Source organism: Atractosteus spatula, chromosome 1 (assembly GCF_055471065.1).
Source record: "Atractosteus spatula isolate fAtrSpa1 chromosome 1, fAtrSpa1.hap1, whole genome shotgun sequence".
Taxonomy (NCBI): domain Eukaryota; kingdom Metazoa; phylum Chordata; class Actinopteri; order Semionotiformes; family Lepisosteidae; genus Atractosteus; species Atractosteus spatula.
Genome location: NC_142706.1, coordinates 65,336,673 through 65,359,721, shown reverse-complemented (window position 1 = coordinate 65,359,721; position 23,049 = coordinate 65,336,673). Strand labels below are relative to the sequence as shown.

The 23,049-nt window shown below is 41.7% G+C and overlaps 2 protein-coding genes across 7 annotated transcripts in view; one reads left to right on the top strand and one right to left on the bottom strand.

The window, feature by feature from the left end:
* The window catches only part of tll1 (tolloid-like 1), a 94,615-nt gene extending 92,175 nt beyond the window's left edge, over positions 1–2,440 (bottom strand). For both annotated transcript variants that reach the window (XM_088924122.1, XM_088924130.1), the window contains exon 1: positions 1,938–2,440. In XM_088924122.1, coding sequence (XP_088780248.1) covers positions 1,938–2,082 — 145 coding nt within the window. In that variant the 5' untranslated portion in view covers positions 2,083–2,440. The remainder of the gene's footprint in view (positions 1–1,937) is intronic.
* A 9,585-nt stretch (positions 2,441–12,025) lies between these two features.
* The window catches only part of lima1a (LIM domain and actin binding 1a), a 36,102-nt gene continuing 25,078 nt past the window's right edge, over positions 12,026–23,049 (top strand). For 2 of the 5 annotated variants that reach the window (XM_088917568.1, XM_088917542.1), the window contains exons 1-2: positions 17,156–17,330; positions 22,422–22,568. In XM_088917568.1, the coding sequence (XP_088773694.1) occupies positions 22,447–22,568 (122 nt within the window). In that variant the 5' untranslated portion in view covers positions 17,156–17,330; positions 22,422–22,446. Of the gene's footprint in view, positions 12,250–17,155; positions 17,331–22,421; positions 22,569–23,049 lie in introns of those variants that run through there. The other 3 variants (XM_088917578.1, XM_088917552.1, XM_088917560.1) reach the window with 3 other exon arrangements.

The window sequence follows — 23,049 nt, the reverse complement described above, 5'->3', positions numbered from 1 at the left end:
ATGAGCAAAACTAAATTTACTGTGTCACAATCATGCCTTATCGAAGTATTAATCTAATACATGATATTTATGACGTGTTTTCAAAAACATGCACTGGCAAATAAAAGGCTTGTAATCTCAAGGCATCTTGTTCCAGCACTAGACAATACATCGCAGATTATATGAAGAAAGACCATATAATGCAGGTGTCATAGTCCAGACTTGTCTCCATGATTTGCATTACTTAACTTTTTCAGCTAAGAGAATCAAAATAAATATTGTTATTTTTCGTTTTTTGTCCATTATATGTCTGATGCATCAATTGGGTTTTATAGGAGATTAGAATAATATGTGCCCTGCTCTTGTTACACACTATGATTAATTTTATTAACCTTTATTCCATTAAGATTCCCAACGAGAACCAACCTGCACACAGAAAGACTGGTATGATACACACCCAGTATCCTATGGCACATTCTTATATTATTATGCAATACTACAGAAACATTCACTTGGGTATTTATAAAATCTCTACGTGATATGGCTTCGTAACAAAAATGATCTTCCCTTTCCATAAATTAATCAGCAATCTATATGAAGGAGACAGGCACTGAACTGGTGACCCTTTTGTCTGCCAGCTACTACTCTACAGAACTGCTCCAGGAGAACAACTGAAGCCGAGCCAGACTGAAGTACTACACAGCCCCACACACGACCACTGAAAATAGCACCGGCCAATGAATCTTTCATATACGGAGATTTTCGGAAAGTGCCATTTCCCCTCCATTGATGCAACCACTGGGTTCATCTATTTTTTTTTAATCCATGTCTGGTCCCAAACGCTGTCCATTTTTTGTAACAAATTACACAGAAGTGGTTATCAAATTTTAACAACGGACCCAGCTAGTTACCGCTGCAGAGAACTCTATCTTTACGTCCACGCACTTACACTTAGGCATAGCAACTTTAACCCGTAATTTACTGTGAACAGAAATATTTCTACTAGTCATAATCCCGTATAAATATTCATATGCAACATTAGCAAAAACGGTCTTTAGGACGACTGATAATTACCTTGTTTGCCGAATTTAATGGCTTATAAAGCAACAACGTTCAAACAAAGGTTTTACAGGAGATACTCGCATATCATGTGAGAATCTTTGGCGACAGATATATAGCACGCTTTTAATGTGCACTTTATCGCTGTAGTAAAATCCTGTTAAACTGCACTGTACATGGCACAGCAAGACGTGTTAAAGTCAGAGAAGAGTCAGAATACACCCCCTAAAACAAGTGTACGCAAATCTGAATGGCAACATTCTAATGATGACAGCAAACAGCACGTGGCTTCGAGCGCCACTCGCTTACAGAAGCTCTTTCAGCACATTTGTTCCAGTTATACATAAGACGCGTTTCGCAGTTTATGTGTACATACATACTTCGTGAAAGAAAGGAATTCAACACGTTTAAATAGTTGCCAAGCAGCTAAGCTCTAACGATAACATGTACAAAGTAGAGTTTATCTAGTAAATGTGACAATTTGTCTTTCACAACCAGTATTTTCTAGGTCAGTTTGTGTATGAATGAAAAATACAATATGTTGTGGGCGATATATTTTGCTTCACGTAGTAGTTATAGGGTAAACCGATATTATTTTCTGTCAGTTTAATCGAGGGTATTAGGATAAAAAACGTTTTCAAGCCACTGAGAGTCAAATAATCAACACTTGGGACAATGGTCAGTTTTCGTTCAAACTGTGTTACTTCTTTTGTTTAATAGTTGTATGGGTGGGAAATACTTCGCTTTTTTATGTAATCGACTAATATTTGCATTAAAATGAATAGTTTATATAGGCACAATTAAATAGATGCAAAATTAGAGGATATTCGCATCTATAAATAAAATCTGTTGAAATAACAATACTGTAGTTTGTGTAGATAAGGTGAAACATCACTTACCAGCTTTGCAAGGGTCCTTGTAGTCAATCGTCTCAGCTTTTTCCTCTTCATAAAAATCATAACTATAATCATACTCTAAGCAGTTGTACATTTCCAGTTTCCCACAAAAAGTCAATCCGGCAAAAAAAAGCGTGATCCAATGCATTTTAAATCACTTGCCAATTGAATGCAGATCAGGTGAACTAAGTGATGAATGAAAAAGTACCTCTTTTCACTGTAGACGTATTTTCAGAAGACGTATTTTTATTCCGAAATACTCAGCAGAGTCAGTAACGGGCTGATAGAGGAATTTAGAAGGTTACTGCAAAGCCACCGTAGCTCGGGCTGTTTATTACTTGATTGATGACAGCGCAGAAGTTATAAATGTAGAGGCGATCCTTTCTCTTTAAACATTGTTTCTTTCATGTGACTTCTGGATCCAGTGGGTTTTTTTCTTCGCTAGGCGTGCAAATTCCCGGGAGCAAGCCCTATTGGGAAAGTGAAGGATCCGCAGTTGCATTAGAAAAGCTGATCTCTGAAAGTACAACAGGACGTAAATGTTTAAAACAACACACACTGAGGGCTCCGAGCTTCTAATGACAAGCAACACGGCAGGGCAGAGTGCCAGGACTAGCACTTTTTTGCTAACTTACGAAAATCCTATAGGCATCTAACAATCGTTCGCATCCTGCTTACTTATTCATACAATAAGGGTCAGGATCCGGACCGCCTCTGATCTGGTCTCTTGATAATAAAAACAGTAACTTCACACAGGTCCTGAGAAACATTAACTGCACTACAATCAGGGCATTGCTTTCTGTGTTACACGAGAAGCCGTAAACTCGAAACTGTGGGAGACCTTGGGCAGTGAGATAAATGTATACTTTAAAAATGTTCAACTGATCAACAACGTCTCCTTAAGCCACGCTTACTAAAAATAAATGTAGCTGGTCAGCTCCTTCGTAAACATTTTCTAAAAATACAAATATTGGTTTCTTCTATTGTTACACTGCACCGTTCCGTTCTTCAGCTGTCTGTTAGAAATGAAAGGAAACTGGTAGCTATTGAAGTAGCGCCTTCATTTTCTTAAAAAAAAAACGTTTTAAATAATAATAAAACGTAAGAAACCTGACAATTAGCGGTGGAAAATTACCGGATGCTGAGCATCAGAGGGAAGCTTCCATCTAGGTGAGACTCAAGTAATAAACTATTTGCAACCCATCTCGTTTTACAAGTTGCATGCAGGGGGAAGTGAGTGGGAGTAGACTTTGTGATGGTGTTACATTTAACAGATTAACAACTCGTTTTGTCTCATAGTTGATCAGTCTCTGCTACATGGTGCAGTTAGCCTTTTTAATCTGCTTTAAACATAAAATGGGGTTTATGGAATAGATTCCAAAAGTAATACTATTTCCAGGTTTTATTATTAAGGAAATGTATCGCTGAATATTTGGGCCATCTATCTGGACAGGGTATATAAGTACCTGTACTGGCCTACTTTGGTGGCAGAAAGCAAAACAGAAGCAAATCTGTAAATGTCTGAGATTTGGTGATGCACTATGGATTAAGCTGTTTTTTTTTCGGTGATTGTAACGTTTTATGTCATGCAATTTATGCGATTTCTATATAGCCAATTTAACACAAGGCGGTCAAAATTTGGTAAAATGTTATTCGCAAAGTTATATCTGTGATCGTTTCGGTGACCGCTCCTCGCTGAAATACGTGTCTTTAAATGACCAAGTCCTGTTAGTCGGAGGCAGGGAGAACAGCTTGGGCGGAGAGAGGTGTTTTAAAAGGGTAACATACTGAACTAACGTATAATTTTTTTAAAAAAGCGCAAGTCTGCCTTAATTGTATGTTTTCCCTTTATTCTTGTCTCGACTTGATAACCACATCTTGAAAAGGACGTGGTTTCAGCAACGAAATGTTTTTTTCTCTTTTTGTAACCTTTTGTCCTTTTTATAATATAAGAGAGCGGTAGAATTTTCTATCATACAAGTACAATGAAGGTCATGTTATATGAACTGTTATGAAAAGCACCAACCGTACTTGGTAAACTAATGAATACATTAACATAACCGAATAATAATAATAACGGTGACGTAATGATGGATGTTTTGGATGGGAAATTCATTTTAATATTTCTTCTTCTTGAACGTTTTTCTGCCTCCACTTTAAAACAAGTAGGTGTTAATCTGTGGAGTGTCCTGAATTCTGTGCTCTCCCCGGATTTACCGAAAACTACTTTCTGTTCAAAAGCAGATAGTTGGAAATTGTGCGAAACACCTTCAAGTCACAGGTATTTACATTTAAATCACAGTTTTCTGCATTCATGGGGAAATAATAACTAAGCAAAACAAAAGGCTGCACTCAGGATGTCACTATAACCTTACGGGTTGCTTTATGCCATTAAATGACATAAACAAAAACCTATTCCTATAAAACATAATTAAAATTCAAAACAATTTGAAATTATTAGTTGAATTGAACACAATTCGAAATTATAAATTGAACTGAATAAACTAAAAGGTACCTAGAAGGCCCCGGCCTGCTAACTAAACTGTACTTTTACTTAACGTCAAATACATCAATACAGACATTTGTATATACATACCGTGCAGCTAAGGCTTTAATGTTTTATAGCTTCACTGCAAATTATCTTGAACTTTAGCGGCTGCCTTTCTTTAAGGTCTGTGCAACTATTCAACAACAATAATAATACATTTTCTAGCGGCTGCTGAGAGGAACATCTCACTCCAAACGTGCCCATTTCCCTTCTGAGATTAGTGTCTCTTCAGCAGGAGATTAATTCTTCTAGCAAGGTACGTGCTTACGTCACGCCATCAATCCATCAATCTCTCCTAACTTCATCGCCGCTAGTCGCCCGAGAAAATCCCTCACAGCAGAGCAGATAAGGCGGGCTGTGTCACCGAGAGAAGTGTATGCGAATCTCTTACGTTTTATTCGTTATTATCGATGAACTTGACTTAGTTCACAGTAGGTTGTCACCAAAAGGGAAAGCTATCCGTCAGAAAGAAGAATATATTTGCCTTCCCGTGCTTTTTTGCCAGCGCCCACCACAATTTCGGTAAAAATTGTAAAACGCTCACAATCACAGACACACGCTGTGTTTACCTAGTTCAACGCCTTAAACGCTGTGGCGCGTAATTGTTTAGAGACAGAAAGGTTATCTTACGTGGGTGGAAGTGGGTGAAACTGAGGAAAGGTTTTACAAGGAAGGGAAGAAAGGGGATATTCTTTTGCACTCTCACTTTCTACTGTACCCAGGCTACCGCGTTTCGAGATGGGGCTCTTTTGGGATATCGAAAAACACCGTAAACACGAATCTGAGTCCATTTAAATGATCCTTACCCATTAAGGTAGAGTTTTTTGTGAATGCAATGCGCTGCTAGTCTTCGAGCTGTTAAAATGAAATGCAGCGTGGTGATATTCCCAGAGCTCGGGTTTACACACATCGTTGAAGTAGAAAAGGCAACTTCTGATCTGTTCGCATTAAAACTTGCAATAAGCGACGCGCGTCATGTGTGTGAACGTATGAGGACAGGTATTTGGAGAAACTGTCAGCTGCTTCAAACAGAGGGGGGGAAAGGGGAGAAAGTTGATGTTCAGCTGGAATGCGGAGATCTTTCATGGCTTTCAAAGCACCAGAGAATAGCGCCTTTCAGTCACAGACGCGAGTAGGATTGATCAGCCTTTGATCACTTCAAAGTCGGTTCTGCAGCACGTAAGCAATCACAAATTTGTTATTAATTCAAAACAAAACTGAAAAAGAAACTAAGAAAGAGGACATCCTGGAGGCGAGGTCACTACCTATGCCTCACAGCGTCAGTGAATCGACGTCAGTTGATATTTAGACTTCGGGCGACCCCTAGCGAACAACTCAGGTGAAACAGCGACAAGTCCAAGACCTCGGTTATTGTCAAGTTCAATAAACGGTTTGATATACCTTCCACCTCTAGTGCAAACTAATTTGTACAACGATAAATCTCGCCTTTCAGGATTATTATCATTGTAACAATTATGATTTATATGTGATTATATAAATACACGCAAACTCACATCTTGAATTTACAGTAAAAGGTTGGTATTAAATTCTTAATAAAATAAGAATTCTATTAGAATTAAGAATTCTCCAGCAGCCATATCACCCTGCAACTCACAACTGGTAACCCACCGAAGCTAAGCAGGTGTGAGCCTGGTCAGTACCTGGATGAGAGACCACCTGGGAAAAACTAAGGCTGCTGCTGGAAGAGGTGTTATTGGGGCCAGCAGGGGGCGCTCACCCTGCGGTCCACGTGGATCCTAATGCCCCAGTATAGTGACGGGGACACTATACCGTAAACAGGCGCCGTCTTTGGGATGAAACCTAAAACTGAGGTCCTGACTCTCTGGGGTCATTAAAAATCCCAGGGTGTTTCTTGAAAAGAGTTGGGGTGTAACCCTGGCGTCCTGGCCAAATTTCCCATTGGCCCTTACCAATCATGGCCTCCTAACAATCCCCATCTATGAATTGGCTTCATTACTTTGCTCTCCTCCCCTCTGATAGCTGATGTGTGGCAAGTGTTCTGGTGCACTATGGCTGCCGTCGCATCATCCAGGTGGATGCTACACATTGGTGGTGGTGGAGGGGAGTCCCCATTACCTGTAAAAGCGCTTTAAGTGGAGTGTCCAGAAAAGTGCTATATAAGTGTAAGCTATTATTATTATTATTAATACCAATAATTTCAAAAATAAATAATGGATAAATTAATTATTATTATTATTAAATTATGCGAAATTACCAATAAGAGAGTATAGGTCAAAATCAATGTATACATGAGTTTCTTATAATCAAACAACGGGCGCAAGGCTGTGTACACCCTGAACTGGGCGCGATTTTTTCCCCCCAGAAAACATAATCTTACAAGGACTGTACATAATAGATCGATTAAATCTCTATTAAAAAGGGAAATTGACAATTACATGAAACGTCACTTTTCAATGGTTTTATTAATATCACACAACTTCTCTTATTGCCGTGCATAAACTTCCACCATTTAGAAGAGCTTTGACCAATATTGTCTCTGTCACACATGGTCTCATGTTACGAGGTGCTCTAGGGGAACATTTTATTAGAAGAAGGTGCACCCCATCCTTACAGTATTGTAGTGCCACGCGGGGCGGGCTGAGAACAGCGCCTGGGGGCGGGACTACAGGACTCCATATAGCGGGACGGAGGCTGGGGGACAGTCTCTTCCCTTCCTTTTCTGTTTTAGTGTAGGTGCAGCGCTGTAATACCTGTCCCTGTGTGTGTATCTTTCCCCTGTTCAGGTTAATACATGTGTTGGTGTTGGTTACCCCTTCTCCTGAGTCCTACGCCAGCTCCATTCCGTACCGAACCCCGCGGTCGTTGTCACATCTACAGCTTTTCGTTTTCTGCCCGTGTGAACTGGTTGACGTCCACCCAAAGCACTATTTCTACGACTAACAACAGCAGGCTGCACCTTTATCATTGATCCTCCCCTCCTCTCCCTTTTTTGCTTTTCTAGATTTTGTGTCAAGTGCTCAGGCAGCCCCTGTAAACCCAGAAGTCTTGAGTGTTCAGTTTCTCGAACTGCCCGATGAGAGCTTTTACTGGTTCAGCAGTCATTTGGGTAAAAACAAATCTGTGGACGGGACACCAGTCCATCACAGGGCAAACAGACACACACACTTTCACACCTCAAAACCAATTTTCTCACGGGACAATTAACCTACCAGTATGTCTTTTTTTTGCTGTAGGAAGAAACCAGATCACCTGTAAGAAACCCACGTAAACACAAAGAGAACATACAAACTCCACCCAGACAGTATCCCAGGTTCAGAATTGATCCCAGAGCCATAAGGCAGGAATGCTAACCACTGCACCACCATGACACCCAAATGTTGAGTTTCCATTCTTAAACTAAATCTTATCAAAACGCATCAAGATAACGATTATTCATCCCTTTGCAATTATTTAAGTTTTTTATTAAGATTGTCTATCTTTTTTCGCCTCGTATTGAGGACATAACATCTAAATGCGGTAGACATACCTGGAGGCCAAGAATTCTTTTACAAACAGCAACACCACTTCGGTTTGATTGAGGTCGGAAGATTATTGTCCATCCAAGCACTTTGATTCCCTTCCCTTTTCGATATTTTTGGTTGGCTTGTGGTTTTGTTCACAGTCTTGCCGAAGGGTGAAGCTACAGCCAATGAACTGCTTTTACTGGGTTTCATTTCAGTGATTTTTATGTCTTGGTATTTTGCCTTATGTAGGTTTCCTTCAGTTATACAAAGGTCCACAGTCCCTGAGGGGTAAAAGCAGGTCACAGAATAATGGAACACCCACATCTTTCACTGTAAACACTACAAACTTGTCTTTGTATGCATTTGCTTTCCATTAGAGCATTGGTCCCTCCTTTGAAAACATTTCAATGTTTTAATCATCAGACCACAAAGTGTTGTCAAATGAATTATCAGGCTTGTGTTTATATTTCCATATACTATAAGCACTAAGTCTTGTGTGGTTTCACCAGAAGAGACTTCACATCATGCTCATAGTCTGGTCTTTCAGAAATTGTTGTTGTATTGTGCTCTTGTAAACTGACATTCCAAGGTCTCTTTAATCATTGTGTAAGTTCATGTTTATATCTTAATTCTTCTGGGCAATTTGTTTTCCTGCTTCAGGGCGTATAAAGTGATGCGCATAACAGAATGCAACACTCAGATCTAATGGATTTAATCAAATGTTTTCAACCATTTTTAGAACAAATCACACAACGTTAGAAACAATACAGCTTTTGATTTTCATTATGTAATGTGGATGTCTCAGCAAACCACTTCAGTAGAGCTTCGAAGCTAGTAGACCAACTGCGATAAACATTCTGAGCCTGCTGTGAACACAAAAAGGTGTTTTAATTTGACCACACAGGATTCTCTGGAGTTCCAGAAAGGCCAAATGTCAATAGAAAGATCATGAATATTGAAATCCAGCACAAAAGAAAATCACTGAGACAGCAAGTTATAAATAAACAATGTAGACAGCGTCCAATAAGGAGTGAGCAGTACAGATACCGCGCAGCTCTATCACAAAACCGGTTACTTTGATCTGGAGTCAGCCTTATATGGCTGAAACCCCTTCCACCTTTTTCAAAAACATATGGTCCAGTGTGGCCAGGCGGACGGTTACTTCCACTTACGCCCATTAGGGGGCGCACATATTTTCTAAATATTCGCTGAAAGAATTTCGAGGTGCACACTTCAGTACGTGAATAACTCAGGCAGGGATTCTAACCCTACACAACCCGTTGCTGTTTTCCAGGGGTTTAAAAAGGGAGAGTGGCAGAGCTTAGGAGAGTTAGTTGGAAGACTCCAGCAATGTGAGAGTACTGCCTAAAAAAAAAAAAAACATATGTATAAAGTAGAAAACAAAGGAAACCAAAAAAGAACGGAGATTTATAGGAACTAAGAAGCAAACATCCATCCTAGAAAATAAGGAAGAATCGCCCTTCACTAGAATAGGACGTGGAAAGAGAGTTTGATCGGAGGTTACTTAAAGGACCTTAGGTCAAAAGAAGAAGATTTAAAGGCCAAAGTGCTGCCCCAGATTTAAACAAAATCTACTTATATACAGTATAATACCACTTCATCAAATGTTTACCAATATGTATACATCTGTTCATTTTTGTTAAATTGTTATTATTTTTTAAGCCTCAGTCGGGATGCGTATTATACATTTGTTTTATGGAGAAAGAATGTAGGGTTCATGGGCAGAAGGGCTACTGTTGTAGCCTCTAGATAGCTATGTGCTCAAGAGCCAGTTTTCCCAGAAGCCAAGTCCCCATTGGTCCCAAATGTTCTCAAATTATCTCAGTAGTCCCAAATGTTCTCAAATGTTTCCAAATGCTCTCAAATATGCTCAATTGTTAAGAGATATTTCCAAATGTTCACAGTATTCCCAAATATTCCCGAATGCCTAGTATCCCCCACTGTTCTCAATTGTTCCCAGTGTTCTCAAATGTTCCCAGTGTTCCCAAATATTCTTTGATATTCCTTGCTTGGAACAAATTGAGAACATTTGGCAACATTTGGGAACATTGAGAACATCTGAGATCATTTGAGACCACTGAGAAGATGTGAGAACATTAGAGAATGGTTGGGAACACTTTGAAATACTTTGGAACATTGAAATATTTGAGAACATTTGGAAACATTTAGGAACAGAGGGGGATTTGGGGAACATTTGAGAATGCTTGGGAACATTTGGGAATATTTGAGGTTCATTGGAGAGTGTTTGGGAAAAGTTATGAAAAACTGGGGAACATTTGGGAACAATGGGAAAATTAAAAATATTTTAGAACATTAGTGAATCTTTTCAAATGCCAGCAGCCATGTCACCCTGCAACTTATAATTGGCAACCCACTGAAACTAAACAGGTATGAGCCTGGTCAGTACCTGGATGGGAGACCTCCTGGGAAAAACTAAGGTTGCTGCTGGAAAAGGTGTTAGTGAGGCCAGCAGGGGGCGCTCACCCTGCGGTCCATGTGGGTCCTAATGCCCCAGTATAGTGACGGGGACACAATACTGTAAAAAGGCACCTTCGGATGAGATGTAAAACTGAGGTCCTGACTCTCTGTGGTCATTAAAAATCCCAGGACGTTTCTCGAAAAGAGTAGGGGTGTTACCCTGGTGTCTTGGCCAAATTTCCCATTGGCCCTTACCAATTATGGACTCCTAATAATCCCCCCCCTCTGAACTCTGCTCTGCTGGTTGGCTGGTGTGTGGTGAGGTAGTGGTGCACTATGGCTGCTGTCACATCATCCAGGTGGGGCTGCACATTGGTGGTGGGGGAAGAGAGTCCCCATTACCTGTAAAGCACTTTGAGAGGAGTGTCCGGAAAAGCGCTATATAAGTGTGAATGTAATGAATATACCCTCGCGTATAAAAGGGATCTCAGCCACCTGGGCTGGGGGAGTTCTCCACTCAGCTGGCAAGTTCCTTGTTGCGTGACACTGGAGATCCGGGTTTGTGCCCAGGCAGTGAGGGACGAACTGGCAGACCAGGAGCAGCAAAGGCGGAAACCCAAAGAACCGTTATATAAGCAATTATTATTAATTATTATTATTATGTTATTATTGTAAAATCTGTGCTTCTTGTTCTTGTTTGTAAGTTATTTATTATGTTTTCTTCAAAGCTGGAAAAATAAAAGTGTTCTAATTATATAATTCATTGATTTTATTGGCCTAAATAGTAAAATAGGTTTGGGGTGGGAGCTGATCATAAAGGCGTATGCACAAACTGCGATCTGGAAGAGCCCCTTTCCAAGATCTTGCCAAGGGCCCTGAAAAAGCTAGGGCCGGCCCTGATATGTGTTCTGTGCAGTAACAGGAACTGCTGTTTTATGGGATTATATTTGTGAGTTGGGAAGATTGAAGTACTCTAATAAAATGGAAATTGTGTAGGATGACTCACTTGTCTAGTTTGTGGGTGCATCGGTGGAGAGAGCGTGTTGCCAGGGGAAAGGGGTCTTAGCACATTTTAAAATTGCTACGTGGTGTAGCCGTCTACAAAGCAAAAGTAGTACCTGTATTTAGGGGGTCACGATCCGCGACGCAGGATTTCACAGGGAAACGCTGGAGCTCACAACTGTGTGCAGAAAGGCGTGAGCGCTCCGCTGCTTGAAAGCAAGAGAACGTTTGAGCAATGTTAGGGTCACTTCTTAGTCGTTACATTCAGTTGGTGTTAGTTTTCACGGCGACTGACATCAGTGATCACACGGACACGGGCATCTTTTTGGAAGCAAGCATCTGGCGCAGCGCTCTTATTCCACTGTGTCTGCCTTGACTGTATGTACTGTATGTGTATCCTCCAACCTCGACACTAACTTTCCCCTTAACCCTTAAAATTCACTAAGTTATATCATCCCGATTTCTCCTCTGATGCTAAATCTCAGAACTGAGTAGATGTACACTCGATGCAAGACGTTTGTATAGCGGGATAATGCCGCGAAGCTTCCAAAAGAAGAGAAGGGGAACCTCTGCACAGGGCTGCAGCTTTAAGAAAAAAAGTCTCTCGTCTCAGCTGTAGTTTCGACCCGCCCATGGCCTGAAGTGAACGGACAACTCTTTTTAACTGAGTCGGGTGAAAAAAAACTCGAATCTCTCTCGTCTTGCAGGGCAGAGCTAATGGTTATATTTAAAGTCTCGCTCTGTAGTGAAACAAAAAGATTAGCCTACAAAAATATTTTAGGGTTTTTATTGTGAACAAAACACACACTGGTGAGCTCCGAGTTGTTGCACCTGTGAGAAGGTGAGTCGTGTCTATCACTTCCGTAATTCGTGTGGGTGGGATGCAGCCCGAGTTTGTTCTAATGTCAAGTGTGAATTAGCTCGTAGCGTGGAGCCTTTTTGTTTGTCTGCTTGCTTACAACAGACCAAACGCAAAAATATAATGACAGCCAATTTATGTAAGATCGCGTGTGAGTGTTTTGAAAAATGATGCTTTATTAGCGGGTTGTAAATATGCCTTATACTGTATTTGTGCTGTCATAGAGAAAAGACAAAGACCACACATGTGAAACAAAACCTCACTGACTTTGCTAAGAGAATGACATACAATTAATTGGGAACTTCACCCCTTCACATTCAAGCTGGTATTTTCACGAATTTAACTAGTCAGCAGCAGGGTGAAGTCTGTTCCTAGGGAGATACCACTGGTTTACACGCCTCTTTTGAAAAGTGCAATTAGAAGTCACACTTTAACGCGTGTTTTTCTCGTTCCATTATATCAGATTGTTTTACGAGAGTTAATTCATTTATTCACATTCATATACTTCTGCTTTATTTTTTACAAATATCCTGGAGCTGTTAACATACCGAACTCCCAGATTTCAGTTGGGAGTATTTATGGGGGTTTTTTGCCGGCTGTTCCGATTTCCTCCTTCCTTACAAACACATGCTGGCTTATTGTTGTCTCTTAATTGTTCCCGTGTGTGAATGGGTGCCCCGTGATGGACCGGCGGTCAGTCCGGGGTGCAATCCCTCCTGGTGCCCCGTGATGGACCGGCGGTCAGTCCGGGGTGCAGTCCCTCCTGGTGCCCCGTGATGGACCGGCGGTCAGTCCGGGGTGCAGTCCCTCCTGGTGCCCTGTGATGGACTGGCGGTCAGTCCGGGGTGCAGTCCCTCCTGGTGCCCTGTTCTTCCCAGGTAGACTCTAACTACCAAGAACAGGAGACTATATACTGTCTACTAATGGTTGTATATATCTTATTGTAGTATAAATGATAGAAATTTTAGAATTGGTAAGCTCTTTCCTAAAAACAGATACTAACGACATTATTACAGTTATTAGATTTGCTGCTATTCCATCTGTGCATTTGTATCGGTGCTTATAAGCTTTGAATTCAGTTAAAACCCTAAGTGCCTTACGTCTGTTTATGTTCTTAATAAGTAACTGTAAATAGGTCTCACTATAACGAAGGCCTGACAAGTTAGGTGCTGTAACTGACATGGTTTGCATAAATAAACCATATTATGTGTTCATCTCTCATAAGTCCTTTTTAAGGGTGTCACATCATGGTATAATTAGATATTTTTGTCAGGCTGCAGTGTGGTTTTATAATTGAATGTGGTAGGGCAGCATTCTTTGCTAGCCAAATAGTTTTGGGTTGATGGTCAATAGGCAAATGAAGATTGCTAGTGTGAAGGAGAGTGCTTCACCAGTGTGCAGTGTACAGTGTACAGGGTTTGCCATAAAGATTTCAAACAGATTGAAGAACTGGAATTTGACTGGCATCCCTAACACTACCATTTTTTCACTTTCACAAAGCCATCCAGGTGTTTACAGTGGTATGTGCAGGTGCACACATACCAGTGCATTGTAGAGAGGAAACGATGATGTTAAATATTTGGAGTTTTGCCTTTTCATTCAAAAAAGACAAAATGAAAACTGAAGTAGGAAGCCTTCTCACATTTAGTCCTAATACCTTTCTACAACATGTGATTTTATTACAACAGAAACTGAAACATGCATCAGGTTAGAAACCTGTATTACTAAAAATACCCGCTGAACTGCAGATTGCAAATTCTGATTCTCCAAAAAAGAATTTAGTCGGTAAAACTACAATGTAAAAAAGTTCTCTTACAAATATGTTGCAAATTAACCAGCATGGATGACATGCTGGCTCAGTGGTTATCATTGCTGCCTCGAAATGCTGAGGCCTGGGTTTATATCTGCACGGAGTTTGCATGTTCCCCCTGTTCATGTGAGTTTCCTCTGGAAGTTTGAGTTTCCTCTTACAGTCCAAAAATACTAGTATATAGGTTGGTACAACAAGGTAACAGGGCCTAAATAATTATTGAGTGAAGCAGTTGGTTCTGTCTACCTTGGGTCAAGGTGTTGTCATACATTTTTAGGTATGGCAGTGGACAGTCTCTTTTGGTCCCCAATGTACTGTTTGGGCCCCAAGAAAAATACAATACTGGTTTGTTTAGTATGAGAATAGAGTAACTGTTCTATTCTGATAATAAATAACCAACTAGTAAACTATGAGTTTTGTACATGCCACTGCAAAATTCTATTTTGTTGTGATAGAAGCATAATAAGGTTTTTGCTTTATTCCTGTGCTGGAGAGCTCACAGAAGCTTAGTGCCAGGACTGTCATTGTGCAAAGTGCCAGTCTGCAACGTGCAGAATCCTTCAGCCTGCTCGCGTTTGTTCTTGGACTGCTTCTTCACAGTTTGCATTGAGCATTTGAATGGAGCTCTGTGCTCATTTGACTGCAGTATTCTTCAGGGTTTGCATTCAGGAGGGTAGGAAAAAAACAACAGACCAGACTAGCCTATACAGTTACTTTCTCCTGAAATTAAAAGTGGACAAAGATAGCAGGTGGTGACTCTGTGTTCGTGTGACTCTTCATTGTTTGCTTGGCTCTGGAAATGGTGCCTTTTTCTCCGATCCCACTCCTTTCCCTTTTCCTCTGCTGGTAATTTTCCTGTCGAGTTCAATCTCTGGCACTGTTTTCCAGTCCTAATCCTGAAGAGAGAACCCTTACACTTTTGGTATCCTAGTTCTCAAGATCCATTTGAGTCAAGATAAAGAAATATAGGCCTGTGTTAGAAAAAGCTAATAGCATTGGTAATCAGTGGTCATTTGTAATACCAGCTGTATGTACAAAACCTAACAAGATCTAACAAGGTCTAACAAGATCACTGCTAAAAACTAAGGGGATACTGCTCCTTTGAGCAGGCCAGTGAAGATAAAGGCATTGATCAGTCAGTGATAGCCACATTGCTTAGTTCCATATTAGGATGAGCTAAATGATGGTGTTTGCCCTGATCCTCCTAATACAGTACTACCTTGAGTGTGTTTGAACAGCTCTGGAGGTAATGTTGTGTGTTTGTCTGATAGTTAGTTAATGTATTACTACTAAACTCTCTTTCGAAATTGCACATGAGCCTCATTTGTGCATTTCCAAGAAGAACATAGAAACTGTATGCAAATGAGAAAGCTTTAAAGTGCCAGGTTAAAAAAGAAAGGTCTCCTTGACATGACTTCAGTTCCTGCTAAATAATGTCAAGCATTCTTTTTTTTTCAGTAAGGTCACCTTTGGAAATTTTGTGGTTTTGAAAGGTCATTGTCAGATGGAAAGGTTTCAGAATTCTGTAGCCTGAAGCACATGAGAAAAATGAAAATTCATTTCATCAGAAGAGAGGCCCATCTGTGTTTTGAAAAAAGGAGTGTCACTGGTAGGATTGGGTTCACTGGGATTAGGGATCAGAGTGACTAAAGGTTTTTTCAGGGTTAAGATTAAGGGGTGGGCTGTAGAGCAGTAGTATGAGCCTGGTCGGTACCTGGATGGGAGACCTCCTGCGAAAGCAAAGGTTTCTGCTGGAAGAGGGGTTTGTGGGGCCAGTAGGGGGCACTCTTTCTGTTGGTCTGTGTAGATCTTAATGCCCCAGTATAGTGCCGGGGACACTACACTGTAAAAAGGCGCCATCCTTCAAATGAGACATCAAACCAGTCCTGACTCTCTGTGGTCATTAAAAATCCCAGTATGATTCTTGAAAAGAGTAGGGATGTTACCCCCGGCATCCTGGCCAAATTCCCCATTGGCCTTTACCAATCATGGGCTTCTAATAATCCTGATTTAGGAATTGGCTTCATCACTCGGTTCTCCTCCCCACTGATAGCTGGTGTATGGTGAGCAATCTAGTGCACTCTGACTGGTTTCGCATCATCCAGGTGGGGGCTGCACATTGGTGGGGAGAGTGGGATACCCCATTACCTGTAAAGCACTTTGAGTGGAATGTCCAGAAAAGTGCTATATAAGTGTAAGCAATTAGTTGTAGTATTTTTGTAATTAAGCAGGTAGAGTATAGTCATAACAAGTACCTAAAGGCTAAAGTGGCTAAAGGCATTTGTTTAACTGATTGTGTAAACGGCTTGGAATTGAATCGGAATCTGGATTTTAAACTGCAAAGCAGGAGCAAGCCTTGGTGAGCCTGGAGCCCATCCTTTCCTGTGTGGTTTCTCCTTAATGCCAGAAACCTGAACCTTTTTTTGCCTTGTCCTCTCTCCTCCCCTCTTATCTGCCCCGTGTAGTTCACTGTGTGCTGCGCAGGGCCGCATAGCTTAAATCTCTAGATCCGATTAGCTGTGCTTGTCCAGGTGTGGGTTTTCTGCTCTTTGGTGGTGCAGTGGACACACTGATCCCTGCCCCCTCAGGCCTATTTTATGTCCGCAGGGGAACAGGAGTTACTGAACCGTGTCTGATCTCATGTATATGATTAATCCTTATGCTTCTTTTCGCCAGTTCACTGCAGTTTTTGTAAGGGTTTTTTTTTCCCTGAGTGCATGTGTATCGGCCTCTGTCCATTTGGTTGACTCACTGTGTGTCTTGTGTGATTTTGCTGTGAGTTGTAAAATTTGTGCAGCACATATTTAAGTACTGTGGAAGTATGTCTCGGGGATTTTTGCAGCATTCAAAGCTAGTTACAGCTGGGTGTTCCCCCACCTTGATGCTTTCGCTTTCCTTGCCTTACCTACACAGGAGGGGGAGGAGGAAGAAAACTGTAAGAGAGGTGTTTGTCAGTGGGGGGAAGGGGAGCTGTTCACCCAGCAAGTAATACCACTGTCAGCTGCAGAACCAGCAGTAGAAAAGGGGAAGCTGATTACATCATCTCTGCCCGCCCTCATTTCCTCCCACCTGTCAGGTATAACAAGGTTAGAAGGAAGAGGAAGAGACTAACAGAAAAAAGGGACTGTGAGAAAAGGGAAAGAAGAAACTCTTGAGTATCAGAACGTAGGAGTCCAGGGTCACACTGCACCACTTGAGACAGGAGTCTGGAAATCAACCTGGAAAAAAAGGATAAGACAAAGAAACCGCAAAGGTATGTGAAGAACGTCAGCTGGACCGAGAGGGACTTTGCTGTTGCAGTGTTGAGTTTCCTTGAAATTTTAACACAACTCTTTTAAAAAGAGTTGGACTCTCTAAGTAAGTTTAAAAAGTGTTCCCTGCTGTTTTACCAAAATTGTCTTCTAGGAATGTTCAGCTGCATGTTATAATGTGTTGTCTGTAGGGAAGAATAATTATAATAAGGTCTTGACCCAAAGGGCTTTAATTAGCCAGAATCTTGTTAAATAAAGTCTCCAGAGTTTGGGCTTTTTTCTTCATGACTTTGTTCTTTAACTGGTTTCTGAACCCAAGGAAGGATTGCGCAGGAAACACTGGCGTCCTAGCAGGCCGACACCTCGGCTGTCCAGTTTAAAGCGTGCTTGGTCCGTGTTTTACTCAAAACAAAACAAAAAGCTAGGCTTAAGAGGTGTTTAACACCGTTCTCAAGTCACTTAAAGGCAAAAACTGTTTGTCTTTTTGTTGTTGTGCGACGCCACACTTTTTACTTTCTGTTGAGCGTACGTGTAGAAGATCACAGAGGGAATATGAGGGAATGTCTTTTGTTGTGGAGAGTTTGTGTTGTGGGGCCTCGTTGTTTATCTGAGCACATTTCTAAAGCGCTTCACTGTGTCTTAAGTCTGCTGGTAGCTGCTGGTGACACCCCCTTACAAAAGCCAGGTTGATCGCTGCCCCCGTTATTGTCATTGTTATCTTTATTATTACCACTGCAACTTTAAGCCAATTCAAAATTCTATAAATGGAGGGGAAGAGATGAAATGAAAACAAATAATCATAAGCTTTTGATATCATTCAGGCTCAGAAGTGCATTAACTCTTCAAACAGTGACCCACTTGTTTCCTTTGTGCTCGGTGTAATCCAAGAGCAGACGCAGCCCTGACTGTGAGCCAGGGAGCCGGTTGCTTCCTTGAGTAGCAGGAAACAGTTGCTGGAATATCAGGGTGGTATTTCCTGGGAGGGGAGATATAAGGGGTCTGACTAAGGAGACAGAGACATTAGCAAAGTAAACCGCTACCAGACTCCGGCCCTCCTGAAGGTACTTTCTCATTCAGTGAGTTAAGCAGTTTCTCAGGTCTCCACCTGGTCTTCTGTGTTGTGGACCTGCTGCTGCAGAATGGCTGCCATACGTACAGGTGGGTGTTACACCAGAGTTGGAAGACACTAACCCTCCTTTATGCCTTGGGATGAAAAGTGCTGCACAAATGCAAATTTTCCTACAACATTGCTGTCCCAGAATTAAATCCAGTGCAGAAACTCAAGAATTGAAATTCCTGTTTTTCACACTACTGACTTTTTGCTTAACCAGCTCTTTAACAGTCGAATAAGTTACATGTGTAAATAAATGTCTAAAATGTCACCTAATTGTCAATAATATAATCCAGGGGTGTAGTAAAACTGTAAGTCATAACACTCAAGGGCAACTTTGTATTAAAAACTGAGTCCACTTAATGGAATCCTTACAGGCTGTTTTCAATATTTTTGTTGAGCAGGTTGGCAGGAGCCATGGTGTAACCTTTGAAATGTCCAGGAAGGTGCAGCGTGTTGCCCTGTATACTAATAAAAGTGTATACGAATACAAATAAAATATTTAACCACTAAATTATCCCAGACATTTTTCAGATTCCACAGAGTATTAAAGCATACAAGTCCGTATCAGTTAACAGAGGAATTTCTGAGACCCCCTGCGCAGTTCATCTGAGAAGGGCATGAATCGGCTGCTAGACAGTTCAAAGAGTGGAGTCTTAGGTTTCTGTAACCCCTCCCTGCAGGATCAAATTGAATGCCGTCAGCTGGAGAGTGAGGTGTGTTTGTGTGCACAGAGTCAATAGAAAAGGAGCCACACAACACACATCTAATCTGACTCGGATCAAAGTCCTTCATGCATAGTGCTGAGCTCAGGAGCATTCATTCATCATTGCTGGGGAATAGTGTAAAAACAGGAAGGCTGGACACGGTATCTTGGTAAAAAAAAAAGAAAAAAACAGTCGTTCCTGATCTTCCAGCTATGTTCAATCAATGTACAGTATTACTCACACAGACAGTGACTGTTCTAATGTAATGGTTTAATACTCTAAATTTGCATAGTCCATATGGCACACTGCACAGTAAAAAGAATCAAAATGCTTACAGTTCATGTGGAGTATTACACAGCCCAGTCAGAGCACTGTATGTACATTTGCAGTATTATTAAAACAGCCCAGTTACAATATTTATTCCTCACATGTAACTCAACTTGTTGGTGGAACATAACAGAAAATGGAAATGTTTGCATTATAATAAAAATCAAGTGCACTATGTCATCAATTACATGAACTCTCCAAACCACCGGAAAATTCATGATCATTGTCAATAAAAAGCATGACTGCTTTCATGTTTTTTGCTCATCAACGTCTGCTGTGCAGTTTCTACAGTATAAAATGCAAAGCATACGTTTTCTAGATTTTTCAGATTTGGCTTTGGGATGACTCCTAGTGAACCGCCTTTGCCGTTAGCTGCATTAGACTGGCCACTTTCAATTAAAGGAAAGTTAATTCTGTACAGGAGCAAGCACTCCTGACACCTGGCAAACACTAATCCATTTTGCAGGTTATCGGATTGGTTACGCCTGTTGAAGCACACACCTTTTCAGTGGCTTATCGACATACTCGATTCCCTTGTTCGGGATATCTGTTCTGGGGTAATTGATTGTGTGCTTTCAGTGCTTGTTAAAACCCTTCCCCCTTTACTGTCTATTATATTCCCTCTGCATATAGGAAGTTGTGCTGTGCTTTCAAATTTAAGTCTTAGAATGATGATGCTGTCTCAACGCACACTGTTCATTCTTGCCCAGGTTTAACCTGGTATAATAATAATTCCTTACATTTATATAGCACTTTTCTGGACACTCCACTCAAAGAGCTTTACAGGTAATGGGGACTCTCCTCCACCACCTGGATGATGCGACAGCAGCCATAGTGCACCAGTACCTCACCACACACCAGCTCTCAGTGGGGAGGAGAGCAGAGTGATGAAGCCAGTTCAGAGATGGGGATTATTAGGAGGCCATGATTGGAAAAGGCAAGTGGGAAATTTGGCCAGGATGCTGGGGTTACACCCCTACTCTTTTTGTGAAACAACCTGGGATTTTAAATGACCACAGTGTGTCAGGATCTCAGTTTTATGTCTCATCTGAAGTACGGTGGCTTTTTACAATATAGTGTCCCCGTTACTATACTAGAGCATTAGGACCCACAGAGACCGCAGGGTGAGCACCCCCCTACTGGCCCCACCAACACCCATTCCAGCAGCAACCTTAGTTTCTCCAGGAGGTCTCCCATCCAGGTACTGACCAGGCTCACACCTGCTGAGCTTCAGTGGGCTGCCAGTTGTGAGTTGCAGGGTGACATGGCTGCAGGCTGGTTAAACCAGAGTTAGTGGAGCATCTGTTAGGTCTTTAATGCTATTTTCTACCTGACAGTTTTTTTCATGTGGGTACAGTGGTAAAGATGACCAGCTGCTTGTGCATATACTTGGATGTGATAGTAGGAACATTACCACCATACTGAAGTTCTGTGCAGCCCTACTATCACAAACACTACATTAAAACCATAAATTGTCACTCACAATGTTAAATTAAGCGAATTAAAAAGCGAAGTTTGGTACAAGTGCTCTATTGAAGGATCTTGATCTAAGTGATACCGTGTTCATCAAGCACTTCACTACATCATTTGTCATGCTGAAAATTATTTAATGGTTCACTAAGATTATTCAGGACCATATGGAGGGGGGTTGTGCTGCACTGGAATGGAAGTACCAACTTCCATGGATTATGTACTGAGCGGTATTTTGTGGAAATTACGTCAATTTATTGCAACAGGTAAATGCTTTGTGAAAACTTCATCTGATTCTCACTAGCCTGGTGACTCAAGAACCATATTCCATCCCTGCCCCTGTGTTGTATTGCTCTACCTTGGCGAAACTGTCCATCATCATCATCATAATTACTGGGTCACTGTTGCCAACCTCACCATCACCACAGAGCAGCACCCTCTTGTTCTAATAGCTCTGTGAAAATCGGAGATAAGGCAGACAAGGGAAGTAGTTCAGGTGGGTAGCTGCGTCAGCATGCATAGAAGGGTGCAAAGGAACAAGTAATAGGTTTATTCCATGCTGAAAAAAAGAAGAAAGAAAACGTTTCAGCCGTGGAGCCTTCTTCAGGTGTGAGCCACACCACACCTCACACCTGAAGAAGGCTCCATGGCCGAAACGTTGTGTTTTCTTTCTTCTTTTTTCAGCATGGAATAAACCTTTGCAGACAAGGGAAGTTCCCCCAGCCTGCTGCTGCCTTGGAATCGCTTGGGTCAGGTTATCATTTGGTCACCATAGTTCTCAGTGTGTCTTCCTCTTAATTGCTCTCTGCCTAAAACTCTTGTTGCTATTCTTTTGTCTTTTGCTATATTTTCTCTCTCTCTGTATGCGTTTGTTGTTCTGTCCTGACATATTGTCCTACATTCAGAGTGGATCTATCACTCTGAAAGAAAATGACAGTTGTGATTGAGCCGAAACCTATTTGATTACATGTATCGTCCTTTTGAGCAGGTTGATTACTTAGCATTACAGCAGAGATGTTTCCAAATCCATTTTCAGCCTCCAGTGTGAATTGAAGCGCTTCTTCGTTCTGAGTCCTTGTGTGATATCTGTGCTCACTGCTGCTCTCCAAACGATCCTTGCAGATATTACTGCAAGAAACTGCTCTCTCATCTGTGATGAGAGTGAGTCAGCACTGGGCTCAACATGCTTTTGTCAGGGCTGCTTCAGTGCTTCTTTTTGGCTAATTTATTCTTTTTATCACGCAGCAGAGAGGGAGAGTCCGTTCCAAACACTAAAACAGTGACTAGAATTAACATGCATGTTGTTTCCAAGCGAAACGGCAAGGGCAGCAGGATAGTTGGGGTCTCCTGTTACAATTACAGTTTTCAGTTATGTGTATTGTGCAGTTTAATTGAACTGTTTCCTTGAATGATTCCGAAACAGCGGTACACAGTAAGACTTTCTCGTCAGCCTTCTAAAAGCCGATGTCTGCCCCCAGCAGGTAGTTGGCAAGCAGGCGAGAGATGGCAGCCAGTCCCTTCAGCCGGCGTCAGTGGGCCTCCCAGTCCCTCCGCGTCACAGCCAAGGAGCTCTCTCTGGTCAGCACCCGCAGCAAAGGCAATGCCATTGCAGAAAAATTCTCCAAGTAAGCCTCGCTCCAGCCGCCCACACAGACAGACACCCCTCGTTCTTCGCTCACAGATAAGCAGGCATACACTTTTTTTGTGACGGCACCGCAATTATCCAAAGAGATGCACTGCTCACAGAGAAGCAGACGGAGCCGCCTCTCTGTCTGAGCGCCGGGAGCACACAGCAGGGCCACGCGCTCTCCTGCACACTGATGAAGCTCTGAGACAGCGCGGCTTTCTCTGGGTGGGGGGAAAAGGGAGACGCTACCTGGCAGCTTGTGAATGCTTTCAAGCCGAGCACTCAGTCTTGCAGATCTTGAGTCAGCTCCAGCGCTCTGTTCCACACTGTCTTCTCATTTCTGTCACGGGGCAGTGGCTTTTCCAGTTGGCTCAGGAGGTGAAACAGCTGTCATATATTAAACTACGTGCCAACAAGCTACATATTTCCTACGTGGCAGCCAGAAAGGCGAACAGAAAACACCCTAAAGCACTGATGCT